This window comes from Melanostigma gelatinosum (assembly GCF_949748355.1).
Source record: "Melanostigma gelatinosum genome assembly, chromosome: 20".
Classification (NCBI taxonomy): Eukaryota; Metazoa; Chordata; class Actinopteri; order Perciformes; family Zoarcidae; genus Melanostigma; species Melanostigma gelatinosum.
In genome coordinates, this window is record NC_136653.1 from 18,984,449 (window position 1) to 19,005,318 (window position 20,870).

The window sequence follows — 20,870 nt, forward strand, 5'->3', positions numbered from 1 at the left end:
ATGCTGAAAAGTCCTCTAACTCAGATTAAAAGACTTGCTGCGTGTCAGGGGAGGGACACGGTGGTCTGCAGCCGTCTCTGTGCAGCAAGACACCGGACCGTTTTCAAGCTTCAGTGAAGGAAAATGGTGAATGTGAAACATGTTTGGCAGAGCTTGTTATCTTTAACACTGCATGAGTATGTTGGGAAATTATTCAAGATCAATAAAGACAAAATGGGTGAAAAGGATGTCCACTATTCATTTAACGTTCTACATGTTTTCTAAAATAAATGAATACAATTCTTTAGGCAAATGCAATTGACTAATTCTAGCTCACTTAGTGGCTCATGTGTTGAGACAGAGAACTTGTGGTTCATTCCATGTGCATTAAACAGCACATGGAGCCGTCTCATATTCATGAAGAGGTTTCAATTTCATGATGTAGCTTCATATTAGTCACAGGCTGGGGAAGAGTCTGCTGCAGCCTGTCCCCACTCCTCCCCTGCACAACTTCTCAAGGCTATGTAGGTCAGCTATCTCACTGAACGGTGCTGCTTTGAACCATGATTTTCAAATTATTCATTGTTTATTCACTCATGTCTTTGGAGTTTATGTATTACCACAGAGGTGACGTGTTGGGGAGAGAAATGCTAATCAGCACATTGGTAGCCTTATTTCCCCTTTCCTGTGGCAGCAGTGGAGGCATGTACAAACTCCAGCAATCACAATTATGTAATTGTGCTTTCTAAATACTCGTTTTCAAAGCCTGGATTCACAGGCTTACACTTCCTCCATTATGGCCTCTCAGCCGTCATACACATCCGTGTAAGAAGATGTGGCACTGATGAAGGCATCTTAAAGTTGAAATTCCGACTTCTACAAAGAAGTTTTCCAACAGAAAACAAACCTGTGCAGCCCCCTAAACTTTGGGGTAAAACAACTTTAATGATCGCGCTCTTGAATTTGAAAGGATTTCTCGTCTCTTTGATCTTTTATTTCCAATTCACCTTCACATAGTCCAGAGTCATGAACATTTATAATATGCAAAGCTCTCCACTATTAAATCATACTCTATGTGAAAGCTTCAAACCTTCTTAGAAGCCTCTGACCTCAAAGAGTATGAAAAGAAGCACCGGCTGGCTCTGCCGGCCCTGAGGTCTTAGCTTACACAACCCACTGAAAAAGCAAAAAAAATGGAAAACACACACACACCCGTACCTTTCAGGCACTCAGACACACAAACACATCCATCCTTGACCTGATATGCAAAGTGCAATTAAAGCTGTTTTTAGTATGCAAGCATGCTCTGTAAACAAAGTCTACTGTATGATGCATGGCTGCTCATCTAAAAGATATGAGGGTGTTAAGGGTGAAGGAGGCAGTAAAACATCATAAGAGCCATCACCACTTGCAACGGCGCTGGTGTTTTCTTAGATAATCCATTCTGCTTCTTTTGACAAAAGATAAAACCTCGGGAGCCATTTCCCCAACACGTATCCTCACGCGCCTGTGAGATATTACCCCTCGCCTTATCTGGGAAACATATGGGCAGAGCTTTCATAGATTGTGACTCTAAAAGGAAGAAATCTTTATTCAGGATGTGACGGTTTAATCCATGTAAACCCCTCTCGGTGTCTTAACACTTATCTCCCCATTCATTTTCTGCACAAAAGCGCAATTTGGCACTCTGGAAACTTTACACCACTTTTTTAATTATTAATATTTGAGTTTATTTCTCAGCTGAAACTTCTTATTTGAGTCCAACGTATGCTTAAATACCCAACAAATCACTAATTGCGTCGAGATTAGTTTTTTCAGTCTTTGATGAAAAAGCTCCCTCTTTCCATCTTTTTACAACAGCTTCAGTCTCCACAAGATTTATCTTCCACACAGATTGCATGCCTATAGATGTGATAAGAACATGCTCTGTACAATAGAACGGCACCTCATCGGCTGAGGAAATCATGTTGTTTCATGTCATTAGTCTGACGCAGTGTAGTCTGCAGACCGCGGTGTCCATTCGGGGTCATGTTCAGTGCCTTCACAGAACACAGGATGCTTACTTACACATAATAAAATTAAATAATGGTGCAACTAAATCAGTTGTAGGTAGTTAATGGCTTCCTGCTCCAGGGCTGTTTATTGACTCGAACACCATCGGCTGTATAAAAGTCATGCTGCATGGTTTATAAAATGATGAGCTACAATATTGAAATCACTGTTGGATACTTGAGGATGGATTGTTAAAAAAAAAAGCAATTAAAAATACAGAAAACTTATATAATACTTATAATTATTGATTGATCTGTTGATCATTTTTGTTTTTTCAATGATGAAGTGATGCCACATTCCACAAGTGCTCAAGACATAAAGGTCCGGTTTGCAGGATCCAGCAGTGAGGTTGCACATTGCATATTTTAAGATATGTCAAGATGTCTTGACATTACTTGGGTTTGTCCATGCAGCAGTTCACAACCTGAGTGGTGACACCAACTCGGACTGCGAGGAACCTGGGTGTGACCCTGGACGACCAACTGTCATTCTCAGCAAACATTGCATCGGTTACACGCTCCTGCAGATCCTGTTTGTTTCTGCACTGTACTCTTGCTCTGGTTTATGCTCTTAGATGCTTGCTTGAGGAAAGAACATGCACTTATTACTTCTGGTGACTAGTTCTCTCGAAAACCGATGTTGAATACACTTATTGTAAGTCGCTTTGGATAAAAGCATCTGCTAAATGACTGTAATGTAATGCTCCAGCATTTGGTCCTCGTGTTTGCTCCTGGTTTGTACCTTTGCTTTTTTTGTGACTTTGCCTTTTTGTATTCTGTTTGGATTTTTGCCCACTCCCTGTTGGAGTCGCTTTGAGTTTTTGTTTGACTTTTTAAGTGAAGAACCTTATTTTTCAACTTCACCTCGGCTCCTGTGTCTGCGCTTAAGTCTCAGATCTGCCCCTCGGACGTGCCACTGATGGCCTTTCATTGTCATTTATAAATACTTTGTAAGGCATGAATAGTCCTCACTTAGATGAGGTCACACAAAATACTTAACTAATGATTAGTAACTACCTGAATTAATCATGAATTGAAGTATTAATATGCGTATTTCATTAATCGGTTGAAGCAGTCTTTGGATGAATGCAGGTTAACAGTCTGTGTGGAGATAAGAGACTAAAGTCATTGTCTAAAACCAACCGGCTGTTGTGGCTACATGTGAAACAATCCGGTCGTATACGTCATCAGTCCAGACGGTAACATTCGGATCTTTAAAGTGAAAGGTGACATATATATATATATGTATGTATGTATGTATGTATGTATGTATGTATGTATGTATGTATATATATACATACATGTATATGTATGTATGTATGTATGTATATGTATATATATATATAAATAATTGTATGTATGTAAATAATAATATATCATTTTTGATTTTAAATGAAAACGAAAACAGCAGGGTTGTCATATTTTGTTTGATTGTAAAAATACTTTACAGAAAAAAACGGATTCAACTCATGAGACCAGCTGAGGTGGTGATTATAAATGAAACCGTAAACGCTGACTTCGTGCATGGGGGGGGGGGGGGGGAGGGTCAGTTCAGGACCGTGAGCGGTTCACACTGGAATCTGAGATGTGATGTAATGTGATATAATCCACATTTTAATGACTTAGCCATTGCAGTAAGACAATAGGTGTGCTCCTTCCTGGTTAAGTCTGATGCACTAATCTGTTTGGTATAGAGGTGCACACAAAGCCCTCTGTAACCTTGTTAAGAGTGTGTACGTACGTATCCCTCAGCGGTCCCATTGCAAAAAGCGTCACACACAGACAATTTAATGAACCGATGCAGAGAGAGTGGCTCCTATAAAGGGAACCCACAGACACCTAATGAATTGGAACGCTGACCATGAGGAGATCCTGGGGAAACTTCGGGACACCAAGGCTGCATGTCTTGGTTCCGTGGCTCCAGAAAAGTCTGCTGTTTTTGTGGGGATCAAAATGTTCTGAAAGGATCACACAGGTCAACGTATGAGCTAAACGATTTCATATCATATCACTGGTCGCTGTAGCTGATGTAATGCTAAAGTTACCTTGCCTCCCTTCAGTTACAGAAGCTTGGAAAAATGTGCATATGTGAAAAATATGTCTGAATTCAATGTGTGTTTCATAGATAATGTCAACATGGAAGATATGACACAAAACACATTGCAGCACTGTAGGTGTCATTATTGTGTATATGGATGGCTGAGCGTCGTCCTCTGCTTCGTGAATCATAATAAACACCTTTGGTGACGCCTCCCACCATCATCATCTTGACTGCGTGCTGTACGCTATATGCATTCTTGGATGAAGAAGACAAATGTACAATTTTTTTTTCACATATCCACTCATATGGATTTCAGGACTTTATTGAGCAATAAAAAATATACACCAAGGAAAATATCATTTTCCCTTTTCCCCATATTGTCGTTCTTCCATCTCAAAATCTGATTTAACACTGACCCACGATCCAAAGTGACGGAATGAAAAGAAAAACCAAACAAACAAAAAAAATTGTAGCGTAGTCATTTTAGTTCAACAGCTATAAACCACCGGGAACAGTTTGAAAGCATCTCTGTTCATATTGTTGACTGGAAATTTGAAAAAAACGGACTTCAAACTGATTTGGTTTGAACAGCAGTGAAATCGCAGACTAGGTCGTCGCATCCGAGTCTGCCTCTGCGTAGAGTTCTGCCAGTTTCTGGAACTCGGGCCCCCAGTTGTCCAGGTAGTTATAATCCTGCTCTGAGTGCGTGGCGGGAGTGTCTAAAGGGCTGATGGAGCCCGTGGGTGAGCCCTGCCCCTCGTAAGCGTAGGTCTGGAGGGAGTCGTAGGGCGGCCCGCCGGTGTCCATGTCGGCCTCCACCAGTCTCTGCTTGATGAACTCGTGCACGTCCACCTCGTCCAGCTCCACCGACGCAGTCCGGCGGCTGCGGGGCCGGGCGCAGTGTTTTCTGGAATCCGGGCGAATGTCCCGTCGGAACTTGAGCTCCTCGGCGGCGGCCGGGTTGCGGAGGGCGATGATGTCGAAGGCCTCGGTGTCCTCCTCGCCTCCGCCCTCGTCATCGTAGGTGACCACGTTCTCTCGGATGTCCTCCTCGGAGATGATGAGGGGCTCTTTCTTGCTCCGCCTCAGTGTGATGAAGAGAACCACGATGACTGCAAAACAAAAGGAACTTTGTATCAATGCTTACATTTAAGAGAAAGGGAAGTGCTGATGATGAGACGCAAAAACAAAAACATATTTAACTAGAAATATGAGTACAAACTCACTTATTTAATAGTTGGAGACAAAAGTCGGACAGAAAGAAAATTGCTTTTCCCAACAAATATACAAACCGTTAAGCAGAAGAACATCCCATAACAGATCAGCTCAATGTGGTCACAATGATCAGCCGTGTTTTCATAAAGAGCCAACCGAACGAATACAATGTGAATATTTATCAGATTTTACATCGGGACAATAAAACCAACCGAGCGCTGAAGAGTTGTAAATCAATAATACGCATTAGCCGACATCAGCATTGGCTGTGATGATGGTCTGAATGCAAGCTGTTGGAGATGATGACAGTGTACACATTATCATCATCTGCTGAGCAGATTTAAAACTCGCATCCAGCCAAAATGCAAAACAGCCTGGAAGTATAAAGCGGGCGTGTGTCAGCATATGGAGGTACGTCTCGTGTAATTATCTTTCAGTTAAATGTGAAGCCGGCGACAGAAAGAATGCGCCGGTTGTGCCACATTAAAGAACATAGAGCATATAAGCAGATAAGTATCTCACAGAGTGAAATATCTCTTCAAACTGTTCATGAAGCCATGAAGCCGAGTAATATTTGATGACATGCTACAGCTTGGAACTCGTTCCTATACTAATGAGACTGATACTTCTCTGGGTTAATGATGACCCCTCTGCGAGATGTTAACACCAACATCTATTTCATAAAATGGCGTTCGCGAGGGAAGTGCATTTGTAGAGTCGAGCGATATCTTAAAGGAGTTCATGAGGCTGCATTCACAGAGACGAGCAGGCTAGATCAGTGATCCTGCTGAGGTGACGTTGCTCCACCATCACCATCACATTGCATAGATTATTAGCAGAAGGTGATTTGAATGTTTTCGGCATCCTGGCGCTCCACATCAAACCGTTATTAATCTGCTATTTTTATCTAACCAGCAACACCCTACTGTGTGAGATCAGCCTCTCGGGATGAGACTCCCTATAACGAGTACAAGCTGGTGGATTAAGAGGAGGGGGAAGTTTCATCATGTCAAGGATGCAATGAAGCATTTGGCTAATCGACTGTATTCACTCAAGCATTACATTATATATATATATATATATATATATATATATATTGTGGTGACTACGCCACATTAAACAGACTATACAGTAATATCAAAGAGAAGACGTAAGCCTCAGAGCAGACTTAGATTAAAGGTGCATTGACACCGAGCTTCAGCTGTTCAGTCCAACACTGAAGCCGTTGCTCCTTCAGTTCACCTTCAGCTGAGAATGATCCCATACAAACTCTGGTAGTACTGCATGAGTGGACCAGACAAGATTGACAATGCAAAAACATGCCCTAGTTTTGACACAACTGAGGAACCTAAACCTACTACAGTGAAAAAAAAGGTAGTGTCTTTGGTGGATTTCACAGTCTATTTCACGTCTGAACAAGGCAGCAACATCTGGTTCTAAAGATGCAGAATGCAGAAGTGTCTTAAACTTGCATTCTCTCTAATCCAAGATGGCGACGGCCAAAACGCCGAACTCGAGGCTTCAGTACGGCAGTCCACAAACCAACGGGTGATGTAACAATGACTACGTCCACTTCTTCTTATCAGTACATGCTCTGAACACACTCCTCAGTCACGTTGAGCCTGTTCAGAGGTAAAACAACCGAAAGAGGAAGTTGTCCTTTGTGGCATCACACCCAAGGTGTCACAGGGTGCCGGAGGACACCTGTGCATCACTGCAGCATGGAGAGAAGTGACATTTTCTGATGATGTTAAACTTGCCTTCCAACATCATATTTTAACATCTTGCCAGCATTGAAACAACACAACACCACCAACTCAGACCCTTGCATTGTGTGATGCGGAAGCTGCTTTTCACTTGAACGCCAGAAAAGGCCTGAACGTTTGTGCAGTATTGGTGCATATTTTCCCCAAGAAAGACACAATTAATCAGCGTACCTTGAACCAAATAGGGAAGTTAATAAGTTCTGTGACCACAGGGCATATGCCCTCTATGTCCATCTGATAATCCAGCCCCAGGTATGAGCAGACAGACAGCCAGCAGCTGTGTTCATAATAAAATGAATTAACGTGGTCTGGATTCATACTTTTACAGCTGTTTCTTTTTCATAGTTTAACTGCAGGGCACATCACTGCAACTCCTGACCTACCTGTGAGGCCACGGGGCTTTTTTTTCTCGAGCCCTGATTGACTTGAACTTGATTATAATCGGAAACTAAATGTAAAATGCAACAAAGTACACTTTTCCATGATGGACTACAATTTGTTTGACTGCACCCTAAGACACCCCCGTATGACGAAAGTAATTATGCGCAGATTTATCTATCTACATATATTTCATTGTTCAGTGCGGTTCCTTGCCTGTGGTTTTAATGAAACCTGCACGTGATTAATTGACGTACAAACAAAGCAAATTCCCCTCACTCCACCTGGTGCACTGGCACTGGCCGATTGGGGTTCGAGGGTGAAAACGCTATTTGTCTGGGACGGTGTTTATCGCTCGGCTTGTTTAAAGTGACCAATTACACAATGCAGGATGTGAGCGCGCGCAGGCTGAGCTGGGGCAATCACAGCGAGCAGAACTAGGAAATAAAGAATTGCGTTCTTCTGGTGCTGCACGGTTTTTGTCCACTTCCTCCTCCCACTGTGTACAGTTTAATACCTCACTGTTCTGTCGAGGTAAACGGCCTGAATATAAAGACTCTTAATGCACCTTTTATTATTTACCAGCATCTCGTACATTAAACTGCACTTTCCACAGTCCGTGATCTACTTTTATTTGAATATTCCCATCCACTGTACACACTATATTGTATTACACTCTCTACATTAATGCTCCCTCAATGGTCCATTCAGGTCATTTCATTTGCCTCGCCAAGGCCAGTTGAGGTCTAGCTGTTGCTCGGTACACCACTTATAGCATCTGGGCCATTACTTCAGTCTACGGATACCTATTTGCTGCAGCAGAAGCCGTTGCAGGAGTCTCGTTGATGCTGCATTTATCCTGGTTATGGAGGACTGTATCGTCAAAGGATGTCTCTCATCCAAACAAGAGGCCATTCCATTTGAACTTCCCGAGGCACAAACCTCAGTTCAAGGAGAGCCAAACTTAAATAACACAAGGTAAACACTGAAAAGTCACAATTACAATATTTGAAGTCAATCTGTCTTGAATCAGCGGAGCTTTGCTAGCGGCTATTCATCAATAACATCAAGTCGACTGAGACTGCAGGGAGGAAGAGCATGCAGCAAAAACAAATGCAGACTTGTACAGTGAAGAATGTGTTCATGCAGCGTTTTTTAGCCGCTCCTTTGAACACGATCTGGTGCGTCTCATTACAAAAGACGAGACAAGTGTAACCACAACCGTAGATCACGATTTCAACAGCACAACCACATTCAGCTATTTCTTTATTGTACCTGCTATGAGCTGGTTAATTGTAAAAAAAAAAAAAAAAACCCCGGTGCAGGCGAGTTCAACGACCTGCTGTTAAATGGAGCGGAATCTTATGTATTTTGACCACGACCAACTGACAATCTCTTATCTCTTGAGGTGACGGGGTACCAGACCTCTGTCCAGCAGCTGAGCTGTGTGTGAGACGCTTCCCTTGTAACTGGAGTGTGAATCCAACATGCAACATCCAAAAAAACAAAAAAAAGGTGTGATCTGTCTCTCCTTGTTTCTATTACTCTCTCTCTCTCTCTCTCTCTCTCTCTCTCTCTCTCTCTCTCTCTCTCTCTCTCTCTCTCTCTCTCTCTCTCTCTAGGACTGTAGCTAACTACGTACAATGGAGGACAGTTTTATCCAGGATCACCACTCTGAGCCGGCGTTTCCTTTACAGATACCTGGACTTTGCTCGGGTTGGTACAGAAATAATCCTCCAAAATATATGTCCATATTGTTTTTTTTTGAGATTGTTACGATTTTAAAGATGCATGGTTTGTAGCTCTTGTAGCTGTCCGACCTTAAACAGCATCTTTGGCTGTGAAACACTGGAATAAGTTACACTACATATCTCTACTGTATACAAGAAGAGGCCTGAATTCCTCGTGTATTTAACAAACTATAAATCTACCCGACCAAACGAATCCCAAATGCAACTACGGATGACTCTCTAACCTTTAATGCTCCACTAAAGATGTGTCCAGAGTTCCACACTAGCAGTCATCAGTCTGTGCTACATCCTGATTTTGCACGATACTGTTTATATCGGCTAATATACAAAAAAATCATGTACTTGTACTCTGGTCTGTAGCTGCCATTGGATTTGGAGTTCAACAACCTGATTCAAGTGTATTTTTGACTCAGTGCATTCAATTTTGATTACTTTTGGGATATTAATCAATAAAGGATTTAATATTTTTCCACCAGATTTGCATTCCTGGCAGTGTGAACAGGGCCTTGAAACAGCATAGGAAATACAATTTAATAAAATATGACCATCCAATGAATAAAATACCGCCTTTCTTATGGGTAATTAAAAACCTCTTCACATGATCTCAGCCCTGCTTGTACTGTTTTGAACCGACAGGTAATAGTACGACAAGATATGACCCAAACAATATCAAGTCAAACTGAATGATGCTGCATTTAGTTTAAATGTTTTGCACAGACTTAAATATCACCCCCAACATTCCCCACACCAAGTGATGATTCAGAGGCTGAGAGTCTCTTACACTGTAAGTTAGGGCCATGTGGAGGAAGACACAATGTCACCTTGCATCTCTGTCCCCCCCCAGGTAACCACAGGAACCACCTCCCTGACCCCGCGCTGGGACAAGTGTGTTAACTACGTCGAGAACACGCTTGGTTATGCCACCGGGCGCCTCTTTGTCAGCACACACTTCGAGGAGGACAAGAAGCACATGGTGAGTGTGCTCTGGAAATGACATCATGTCCTAAATCGTGGGTCAAGTGCTCCGATATTTGTATATCTGTAACAGATGTGTCTGCCTTGTTCTGATGATTAGGGATTCAGCGTGTGTCTCTCACTCAAGCGTTCGCTCCAAACAGTGGCGATGGCCTTTTGTTCGACTCAGCCAGAGGCTTTGGCGTAGACGAGGAAGACAGGCAGCATGAATATGCATAACCTTCACGCACTAACGTCCACAGACAATCACCGAGGAGAGGAGGGGAGAGCGGCGACGGTGAAGCCGTGTTATTAGACAGTTTTGTGCAATCATGTCCTCCTGCAGTGTGGTTTGCAGAGGAAGGAATTAGTGCGCGACATCTCTCAGCGTAATTTGACAGGAAGGTTTGTTGACTTTGGTTTCTCTGATTCTGGATTTTGCGCCACCTTCCAGACGTTCTCCACCCGTAAAGTTTAACTTTAAAGTGTCCGAGATCAAACTCGCAAGTTTATACATAATCATAATAGCTGTTGCTGCAAATATACTGGTTGCTATAGCAACGAGGCACGCACATTCATCGATTCAGGGGCGTGTGCTCCGGCTGCCGCAACGAGCCGGCAACATGGATGCCGCCCCGTTCATTTTTTTCCACAGTATTTCTGATGGGATCATATATTCATGTCCGTCACACATGAAGTCGACGTACGGCGGCATCTGTGTCGGCTGTCGCCACGTTGCTCCACGCCCGTCCTCTGCTCACAACTGTGCGATGTCACAACATGTGCCGGGCAGGGAGCGACGGGGAAGAAGATTCAGTTGAATTGCAAAAGAGCAGATTTGAATTGAATTTGAAATATTCAGGTCGAATGTGAGTTTGTGATTCGAGCTGCCTGCCTGCACATGAATCCAAGCTGCTCTAGGATTCAGGTCAGACTCCCCGACCCCTGTAGGTTTTTTTTCTCCGTATTTTTGTTGTTGTAAACAACTCCTCTCTGAATCACACTGACCCTGCAATCTCCATTCCACTCATCTTGGTCCTTACCATCTTCTTTCTAGTCACCTCTCCTCCAGCCTCCTCTCTGAGTCCTCCTTCTCTTCCGTCCTTCACATGCTTTTCTCTTTCTTCCACCTCTGCCCTCTTCAACTTGTTCTCCCCTCATTCTTCATCTACCTGTGTCCTCGCGTGTCTTTTCATCCCTCTCTCCTCCTCTGCCCTCGTCAGACCCTTCCGCCCTTCTCTACGGTTCATCTCCTCCGTCCATGCCCTCAGGATATTTGCCCCCGGGGCGGCTCCCCCCTGTCCCAACTTACCCAGCAGGATGACGATGCACAGCAGGATGGCAATCAGAGCCCCCGTGCTGAGGCCCGCCGAGGAGAGGAAAGCCTCGCCTTGGCACATCCGGATCCTGCCGTGGTTCTGGCACGGGCACACCCGCAGGGTCAGGGTGCTGGTGCCGCTCAGCGACGGCTCCCCGCCGTCCCACACCACAATGGGCAGTTCATACAGATCCTGGGTCAGGTGGTTGAAACGCCGCCGCCTGGCAACGATGCTGGCTGTGCTGTCTAAAATGAAAAGAAAACAACTTGTTTAGGATAATTAGACCGCTTGGCTAAAACGACTAATTGATGGTTTGCTTTGTCTTCTCAGCGAAGCCTGCAATTACCTATTCATACAAACAGACATTTTGGGTTAAGGGTGAAACAAAAACAAAATCCAACCCACAACATCTTCCTTTTTGAATTGGATCTTTTGCTTTTGAAGTATCTCAAGCTGGTGGATTTCTTCCCTGTGTGCCGAGGCTAATTATTTCCAAAGGTCTTCGTTTACTATTTAAATGTGCTGCAAAAGACCAGTTCACCTTGGCCTCTGCAGAAACACGTCTGTTCATGGAACTTGTCGTGTAGATGAACAGAAATAAAAAAGGGCTGAATTTGTAGCGAAGTAAAAGCAAACAAGCGCGCCCTCGAGAGGAAGGTACGAGGAAAAGAGGAGGAAGCAAATGAGTACAGCGCTGCAAGACAGGGGCCGGCTGTGTTACTTGTTATGTCTGCGCTCTCTCCCGGGCGTGTCCGATATGCTGCTGTAGCTGTATTGAATCAGCCAAATGTATTCCCACATCAGTACATTGTGGAACGACAGAGAGATTGTATGAATAAGGGTCTCAATAAATATTCATGTATATTAATTGTGTACATGCTAAAAACAAACATCCAACAGTGAGGAGCACATCGAGCTTCTGTATGTTCAGGAACAGGGCTAACAACACAGCTGCCATTAGCCACCTGGTGGCGTATATGTGGTCCAGTTGCCCACCGATTCAAACCACTTCCACCGGACACCGTTTTGTTCGCCAGCACCACAGACACGACCAACGCCAACAGGATACGGGAGAACAGCTGACGACTGATTCAGTGCACCTGGAACTCAAATCTGTGTTTGTACACAAACAGCAACATAAATTAATCAAAGACGCAATTCATTTTTTGGAGCTTGAAATGAGGAGAATGTTAGAAGACATTTACTTTACTGACATTACAAAGTAAAAGAAGGGGATTTAATATTCTAACAGTTGATTTTAAGGAACTACTTTCCACTGCTTATGTATCCTGTAGCTATACAACATGATCTCATACCTACTTACTGTACATTTAGCTGCTTTGGCAGAAGCCCCCAGCGTTATGACGCTAAAGGGTTGCGCTGGCTAACGTTGTGAAACGGTAGCGGTTAGGTTTAGGCACCAAAACTACTCGGTTAGGTTGACATGCCTTCATTTGACTCGGTGTCAAATCACTCCCCTACGTTGCATACTAGGTCCGCCTGAGCGTCTGATAATGACGCATGTGGATTTACAAAGGAGTCTCTTTTCCACTGTAAGTCTGTGGGAAATAGTCTTTTTGGGCCCAATGGCGTCACGTGATGGAACCGGAAGCTGTTACTTCATTGTTTGGTCTGTGTCTGCAGCGCGTCCAACGAGCTTTCGCCTGATGGACGACATTGAGCACCAGCACAGCACAGGATTCAAATCATCCCTGTTGATTGAAACGTATGGCTAGGTGATTCAAGGAACCTGGACGACCAACTTGCGCTTCCCATGACTGACTCACTAGAAACTTGCATGTGACACGTTGATATATAACTTCCGGAAAAAATGCTGAATCGTGCACAGGGTAACCTTTTCCCTTTCCATCCAGCGAAAACACCTCCGTCGTGCTGTACTTTCACACTGCTGCTCAGAGACCTCGCCTCCCACTCCAATCTCTGCTCCATCTATGAATAATTACAATGATCGACAGCTGGAATGACAACACGTACTTCAAGCTTTATTAAGTCAGACTCGCAGTATCACCGTATCAGCAAGCAGATGGGTGTGTGGGCGGGTGGGGGGGGGGGAGTGGAATGTGAGAGATGCAAATAACAAGGAAGAGAGATGGGGAGTTGGGAGATGAGTGGAGGAGACGGGGGTGAACGGAGGAGGTTGTGTGTGTGAGAGCAGAGAGACAAACAAGCCATGCAACGTGTGGAGTCGGCTGTCACTGCTTTCACACAGACCCGAGGCAGCGCGGGTCCTTGTACAGACCACAGCGAGGAAGTGCACATCAATTATGTCATGCAAATTTCACACTAAACCGTCTCTTCGTCGCAGGTGCGAGCGGGTAGAGCTGCAGTGTTCGCCGATTAACGCCGCAGTGAGATGGACCGTCGGCAGCCACGTGCTGCCCACATGTGAGGAGAGGCTGCAGCAGTCAGCACAGCAACCGTTTGCTGTGACGGCTCTCGCTACGTGACGTTACCCGCGGTGCGAGGCAGGTGACTGCCCAGGAACGTATGCTTTGAAGAGCAGTTCACACTTCGCTGGGAATTATCCGGAACATTTTGATCTGTGCTATTTTGCACATCACTCGCAAGCAATTTTCCTTTTTCATCTGGTTTCTATCACATATAACAAGATGATATATATTAATATTGGTAATATGTTCATGGTTTAACCCAGCACTGGCTTCGTTAAGCCAATGCACTTACATGCGTTCACACATGGATTCCTGTCTCTCCATCTCAAGATATGAAGTTCAGTGAGATTTCACAGCAGCAGATAAAGAAATTAGACAATTTTAGAGGAATACTTGCCCTACAGGACTCAACTACAGTGCGAGTATGTGTCTGTTGTCACTAAACCTTCGTGGCATTTAAACTTTACCCTGAGGAACGTGCATGTAGAAACGTGCATGTAGAAGCTCCTCTGTTACGCAGGAACAAATGGCTTCACAACACGTGAACACATTTTATATCGGTTTATTTAACGAGGAAAAAACTGAAATCATAAACAGTAATTAGAGAAATATCTGAGCTTTGCTTGAATAACGAGAGGAGAGCTTGTCATATATGTGAAATTCTGACAATTGACAGCTGTTTGTTCTTCAACGTTTGACAAAAGCAGCACGAGACAAGCTGCCTTCAGATATCAATTGATCGACTTAGGTATGTGGCTCATTTATCAATTGCCTTTTTTTAGAAGCAAATGTCATCTCAATGTGACAGACAACGAGATCAAAGCAGCACTCGATGTAAAGTAGGCATAGTCAAGTTGAATATATTTAAAAGGCTTTTAACAGAACAGGTTTGTCACAAAGTGCTTTCCTGGAGCAGCTGAGCAGAAGCTTTAATGGTGTTAATATGCTGTAGGGCTTTGACCTGCGTTTAACGTAGCACTTCAAATGCATCGACGCATCGGCAAGACTACTCAGCCTTGGCGTCATCTCCGCAAACAAAGTTCACATGAAGAGAAAGGCCGTGATCTAAATCCAAATCTGTCTTTTCTTCTTTTAGCTGAGAATTGACACTCGACCGCTATATTGATCAGACTTTGTTCAACAGCTGGAGCTGTTACAGGTCTTTGCAGGAAAAGCACCAATTATAACAAGATGACAGCTTCACATCTGATATGGTTGGAAGTGCGGAAAATAGCTTCCTGCAAATGATGCTGGAGTTAATGGGTTCTTTTAAAAGTCGTGATTGTTAAATTACCTGAATTAAACGAGGAATCAATTTGTTATTTAACAAAGAAAAAAAATGGTCCTCGTTAAACATATCGGAGTGTTTTTAACGAAATCCTTTTTTTTCCAACAGCAAGAAAATGCACACAGAGTCACAAAAAAAAAGAATCCAACTTTCATTGCGATCCATTGTGAGCAATCTGTAAGTGAGGAGGAAAGGAGGTCATGAGAGAGTTAGTCGTGTGAGTGACTGAGAGGGGTTTTCATCAGTTGCACAACAACAGAGGGAGGTATTAGGGGCTGGCAGAGAGCAGCTATACCAACAGTTGGTCGGCTGCAACAGCAATGAAAGAAGCTGCTTGGAGTGCAAAGGGCTTACTTTAATTATCAGACGCAGGAGTCCACAGCATGGTGCATTGTGCCTCTCTCTCTCTGTCACAGCAAATAACTTCCAGTACGCAGCGGCTGTGGAACTCCGATACCTCTTCTGAGTGGGAGTTCAAATGCAGGATCCAAGGGACTGAAGATGACTGAAGTAGTGTGAACTCAGGAGTTCAGCGGCTTAACACTCAGAGGGAGTTTGGTGTTTCGAAAGTGCGGATGAGCCAAGAGGAATTAAAAGGGGAAAAAAAGTGATATGAACCATTCTAGGTGGACAAGGAATTATATTCATGCAAGACATGAGTAGGCAAGCACATTACACAGCCCAACAAGTCAGAAATGTAGCAAATAGGCTAAATGCTGTCATGCTGTCTGTCGGGCAGAAACCAGAAAAATGTGCAGGAAAAAAAAAACACTGTCGTCAAAGTTGCTGTTGTGTTTTCATATATGATCAGACACTTGCATGTGTTGTTGTAGTGGCGGGCCATCGGGAACCTGTGGGAGCCACTGCCTCAAATGAAGTCGTCTCCTACCTGTTCACTTTCCTTAATAGATACGCTGCTGAATATAAGAGGGCATACTGTATGTGTTTGGTTGTGTGTAGTCCTTGAAGCGAGAACGTCTTTCCTGGTCTCAAAGATAGGTTAAAGAGTGCACTTGATCTAGGCATTTAACTGCTCCAGTGGAGCTACTCTGTGGTCAACAGAACAAGTTGGAGGCTTTACTGGGCAGCCGCCTCCCTTTCATCTGGTCAACCGTCTGAATCAGATCATGCTCTTTAACAGCTTTCCTGGGTGAAGAAAGGAAGCCGTGGGAGGAAACATAAGTATCTCAGGATCATGACCTTTTTATTCCAGAGGGATAATCGTTTCTAACACCATGGCCTTCATAAAGTTCTCTTTTCTTCACACTCCTCACTGACAAATTATTTAAACATGAATCGTTTCTTATTTCCATGTCGTGACACATAATCGGCCCATCCCACACGGGATTATGTCGCAGATGAGGAAAAAAAGAAACAAGATCCTGGGATGTTATGCAGCAGGAGCTAAATCCAAATTGAAAGGCACCATTACTCAAACAGCATGAACCAACAAACTGCGATCAATCCTTCAAGAAAGAAGCCTTTCCTTCCACAATGCTTTGGGAATATGTTGCTGCAGATGACTACGTTGAAATAAATCCAACGGCTTTTGAGAGAATCACTCTGCAAGAGTGGGGAACGTTTCCAAATGCCGGTATTTGGGTTGAGAATCAGTTTTAAGAGTTGTATTTGCTCCATGCACTCAAAGTAGACCGGCCCAACCTGTCCAAATGTATAACCCGAGCACCAGGCGCTTGTCTGGAAGGCCTGGCTCCAGGAGGGTGCCCTAGTTTTCATGACCCAAGCGGACCTTTGCAAGACACTGATCAATGGACTCTGGTCCCACATATTTGTCCTGGAAGATCGGAGCAGAAGCTGCCATCAAACAACCTGCCGGGATCGCGAGTTCTGCAGTTTATTATGTTAAAATATATGATTAACACTAAAGAATGAAAGAGGGGGTAACAGAAGCACCGAATCATCGCTGTGGCAATTGTTGTTGGTTAAATGTCTTCTTTTTCGGGATTGGCATCTATTCGTGTTCCTTCAAGTCCACACTGTGATTCTGTGAACACGGAATACGGCAAATCAGCGAGAAAAATGTTTTGCAGGCAACAGTGGAGGTGTCCCTTCTCATGTTTCTCAGGAACATTCTGGAAAGACGAAGTGACAAAGCGAGGAAAAATGTGTGTTTTCTTCACAACATTTATGAAAAAGTCACACCCTAAAAGAGGTGTTAAAATAACAGCGCCATGTTCTCATTTTTTCAATTCCCCACGGGGAACGAGGGCTTCTGCAGTAGGTAATGACTATAATAACAGAAAAATATTATACAGGTACTTCATATTTCATCATCTACCCCGACAAATATCGTCACACTTCCACTTCTTCAGAGCTGCTCGACCAAGTTCAACGTGTGCAAACCAGAAGCAAACTGCTGATGCAACTAGTTCTAAGTTTTCAATCTAAAAGCCTGCTTTGTTTGATTCATCCAGCCCTCAGGAGTGGAGGTGGGCAGGAGGTGAGGGATGTCTCTAAGTGCCACTTACACTTTCCACTCTAACTCAATGTAGGCAAGGCTTGTGGCTTGTGGTGGGAAGCAACTGGACCGAGGGCTAAACAGACTTATCTCCTTTTATCACATTGATTTTTTGTGATCTCTCTTCCTCTCTGTTTTCTTGCCTCTCTCATGGCGCAGAGGTTCATCTGGAGTGCTGTGAACTTCCCCTCTCAGTGGGCAACTGTGAGATCTTCGGGCTGAGAGCTTCTAAAAAGCCCTGTGAATTCACCTGAGACTGAGATGGAGGAGGGGAAAGAGGGTGGGGGGGGGGGGGATGCCAGAGGGGTTATCCATTTGACAACATGATGCGCACACATGCCAAACCTCTACTGCTCTTGTGTTTTATGAGATCCGTCTCAGAGGAGATCCTGGTGGCCCCAGGTTGACATAACGCATTTTTTCATGGCGCCTCCTCGGTAGGAGGAAATCCGTACGGCTTATTGGACTTTTAGAACGTGAGCAATGGGGCTGGAGTCCTGTCCCGAAGGCGGTGTGCAATGCTCATAAGAAATGAAATACAAACAAACAATATCGATCACTTTAATTACCTTGGTTGTCCTTCAGGGTGAAGTTGGGATTAACGGGTAGCAGGCTCGGCAAAGCGAAGGAAAACCGCTGTCCGTTGGCAAAGTCGTCCTTATCCACTGCTGTGACGGTCTGGATCACCTGTTGCTCAGAAGACAACACGCATTCAATCAGTCGCTGCACCATTCGGCAGAATCATCCTTCGCTCTAGTTACAGGACAAGGAGCTGATGTCGTTTCTCGTGCATGTCTTATGATTGGTTGATCATAATTCGTCAGAGTCCAGTTCCTCTGACCTACAGCCAACTGGTCTTGCAACATTTCCTCCTCCGACCTAAACACTCTCAGGGCAACCTCACTGCCACTTTTCTCAACTTGCTCCCCCTGATTGGTAGAAGACACAGTGAGAGCAGGTAGAGAGATGCCATTGAGACAAAAACGACCCGATGGCTCTGTCACCACAGGGAGTTCTTATCTGCAATGTGAGATTTGGGGGGGGTGTTGTGCTCAGGACAGGAATGTCACCAGCGCCGTGGTCCTGATGCCCTTCTGAAAAACATCTGCCCATCGGCCAGTGACCTTGATGCCCCGTCCGCTCCTCTACCTCTTTCCTGTCAATACTGTTTGTAGACACAAGTGTCTTTTGTTGAGATTGTGAGCCACAGGAAAACCGGGAAATCTATGACAATTTAACGTGTGCCGCTGGAGCTGATCACAGCCACTCAGTGGGTAGAGAGGGTCGTCCTTTCACCACAAAACACGACCTGAAAGCACCTGAACGATCGACCCCCAGCTCCTACTGTCTGCATGTCGTAGTGTCCTTGAAAGAGACACTGAACCCCACGTTGCTCCCTGGATGCTTTACAGCAGCCGACTGCTCCTAAACGCGCAGGATGGATTAAATGTAAATGTCAAATGTCATATGTACCTCTAGTGTGTATAAGATTATTGTAATTATGTTCAAGTTCTATAGACAAACCAGACGAGCCACAGTCTCAGAAGCTAATCCGCTAATCTCTCGGAGAAGAAATGCATTCACCCCTGCTGCACGCGCACTGTATATGAAGTATATGATTATATGATTATGATTATATGATCACGTATATTAAGTATATGATTAGGAGGATGAATGTGTTCTTATGAACTGGAATCCTTCATATCTGGACTTTCAGGCTGCTACAGCACAATAAAGTAGGAAATAACAACAATAAACAACTTGCACATATTGGTCATTTGTAAATGCATTTTAGAAATCTGTTTTGTGGAATAAACCGAATTTTAGAGTTCTCTGTCTTTCAGGTAATACTGGCGACAAAGTTACGTTGTGATCAATTTGTTTACCATCAATGTGAAATAGCAGCTAACTGCCACTTGATTAGTCTTAAAAAGCAGGATACCAGGACGTCTAGGAAACCAGAGTAAGCAACACAATTGTCTGCTTGCTTGTAAATGGCTGCCCGAGGAAACATCACCACATGATTGTTTCCTGAGTGGGTGCAAAGTGCTTTTCCACAATGCAAATGTTTAGAGGACAATGCTAACGGATGTCTTAATGTGAGCTCGTCTGACTGCTGGTGGTGGGTGTAAACGTACTGTAGCACACATCCAGTATTTGCATGAAGTAATTAACAGTTGCAAACTGTTGAGCGGTACAGTGCTGCAATTGTTGAGTTGACGAGATTCCTCCTCTCACATACAGGTCAGTGCATTTAAAAGTGATTCACAGGTTACTGAGAAACCGGAGATGAAGACGGAACAAGTGAAAACAACAATGCACTCAAAATAATAAAATAATACAACTTTGATAACTAACAGTAGTAAAACAGCGTAAAATAAAAACTAGATGAATAAAATAGTGAATAAAATGAATAATGAATAATGAATAAAAAAATCATTTACGCCATCATCCTTTGCCGAACTGCCCTTTCAGCCATTTCCATGCTGCAGATTGCTCTACATCTCAAAAAGCTTCTTAATTTGAATCAATCAAAGACGACTGAGAGCAAGTCGGAATGAGCTTCGATTGAGAGCTGTCGTGGTTTGCCGCTGAGATGCTCATTTTCAATGAGGGATGATCGAGCAGCTCTCCCCCAATGCTCACTGCTCAGCACTCAGTGAGCCACCCAAAACTGCTGAGGGAAACAATAACCGAGCGCAGAATGCATGTAGTCAGTGCATCCGAGGTTAATGCACAGCGCTCAGGGACGTTGAGGCGCGCGAGCGGTGTAGAGAGGTGTCAATAGAGGGCGAGAAAGAGACCGGAGATAGGTGGAGCATATTTTTCGAGGTGAATCCGAGCCGCTCACCTGTCCCGGCCTTGAGCTCTCGCACACGATGACCTCCTCGTCTGTGGCTATTTCTGGCGGATTGTCGTTCACGTCCAGCACCTGCACTGTAACGGGGACGTGGCTGAGAAGGCTGGGGTTGTCTGTAGCAGAGGGAGAGAGCAAGCGACAAAGAAGATGAAAGTCAAATGTTAGCCTTCATGACAAAGTAGAGCAGCGACGCTGTGATTCCAAACTGGGACACGCTGTGCTCTTCTTGTTAGGCTGCTTGTGGGTTTTGTCTTCGACTCTGCCGCTATAAAAGCACTGAGGGACGCAACGTTGCAGAAGGCAATTTTGTATGTTAAAGCACATCTGATCGTCTTCGTGCAGCATTTGCGTGTCCCAGTTGGAGTGCTGGGTTGTGAT

General features: G+C 44.2%; 1 protein-coding gene across 1 annotated transcript in view; it reads right to left on the bottom strand.

Annotated features, from left to right (window-relative positions):
- Window positions 1-4,677: 4,677 nt before the first annotated feature.
- The window catches only part of LOC306793892 (cadherin-18), a gene marked incomplete at both ends in the record, with an annotated part of 54,647 nt that continues 38,454 nt past the window's right edge, over window positions 4,678-20,870 (bottom strand). Inside the window, 4 exons of the mRNA XM_079291691.1 lie at window positions 4,678-5,183; window positions 11,448-11,699; window positions 18,202-18,319; window positions 20,484-20,605. Of these exons, the coding sequence (XP_079147817.1) occupies window positions 4,678-5,183; window positions 11,448-11,699; window positions 18,202-18,319; window positions 20,484-20,605 (998 nt within the window). The remainder of the gene's footprint in view (window positions 5,184-11,447; window positions 11,700-18,201; window positions 18,320-20,483; window positions 20,606-20,870) is intronic.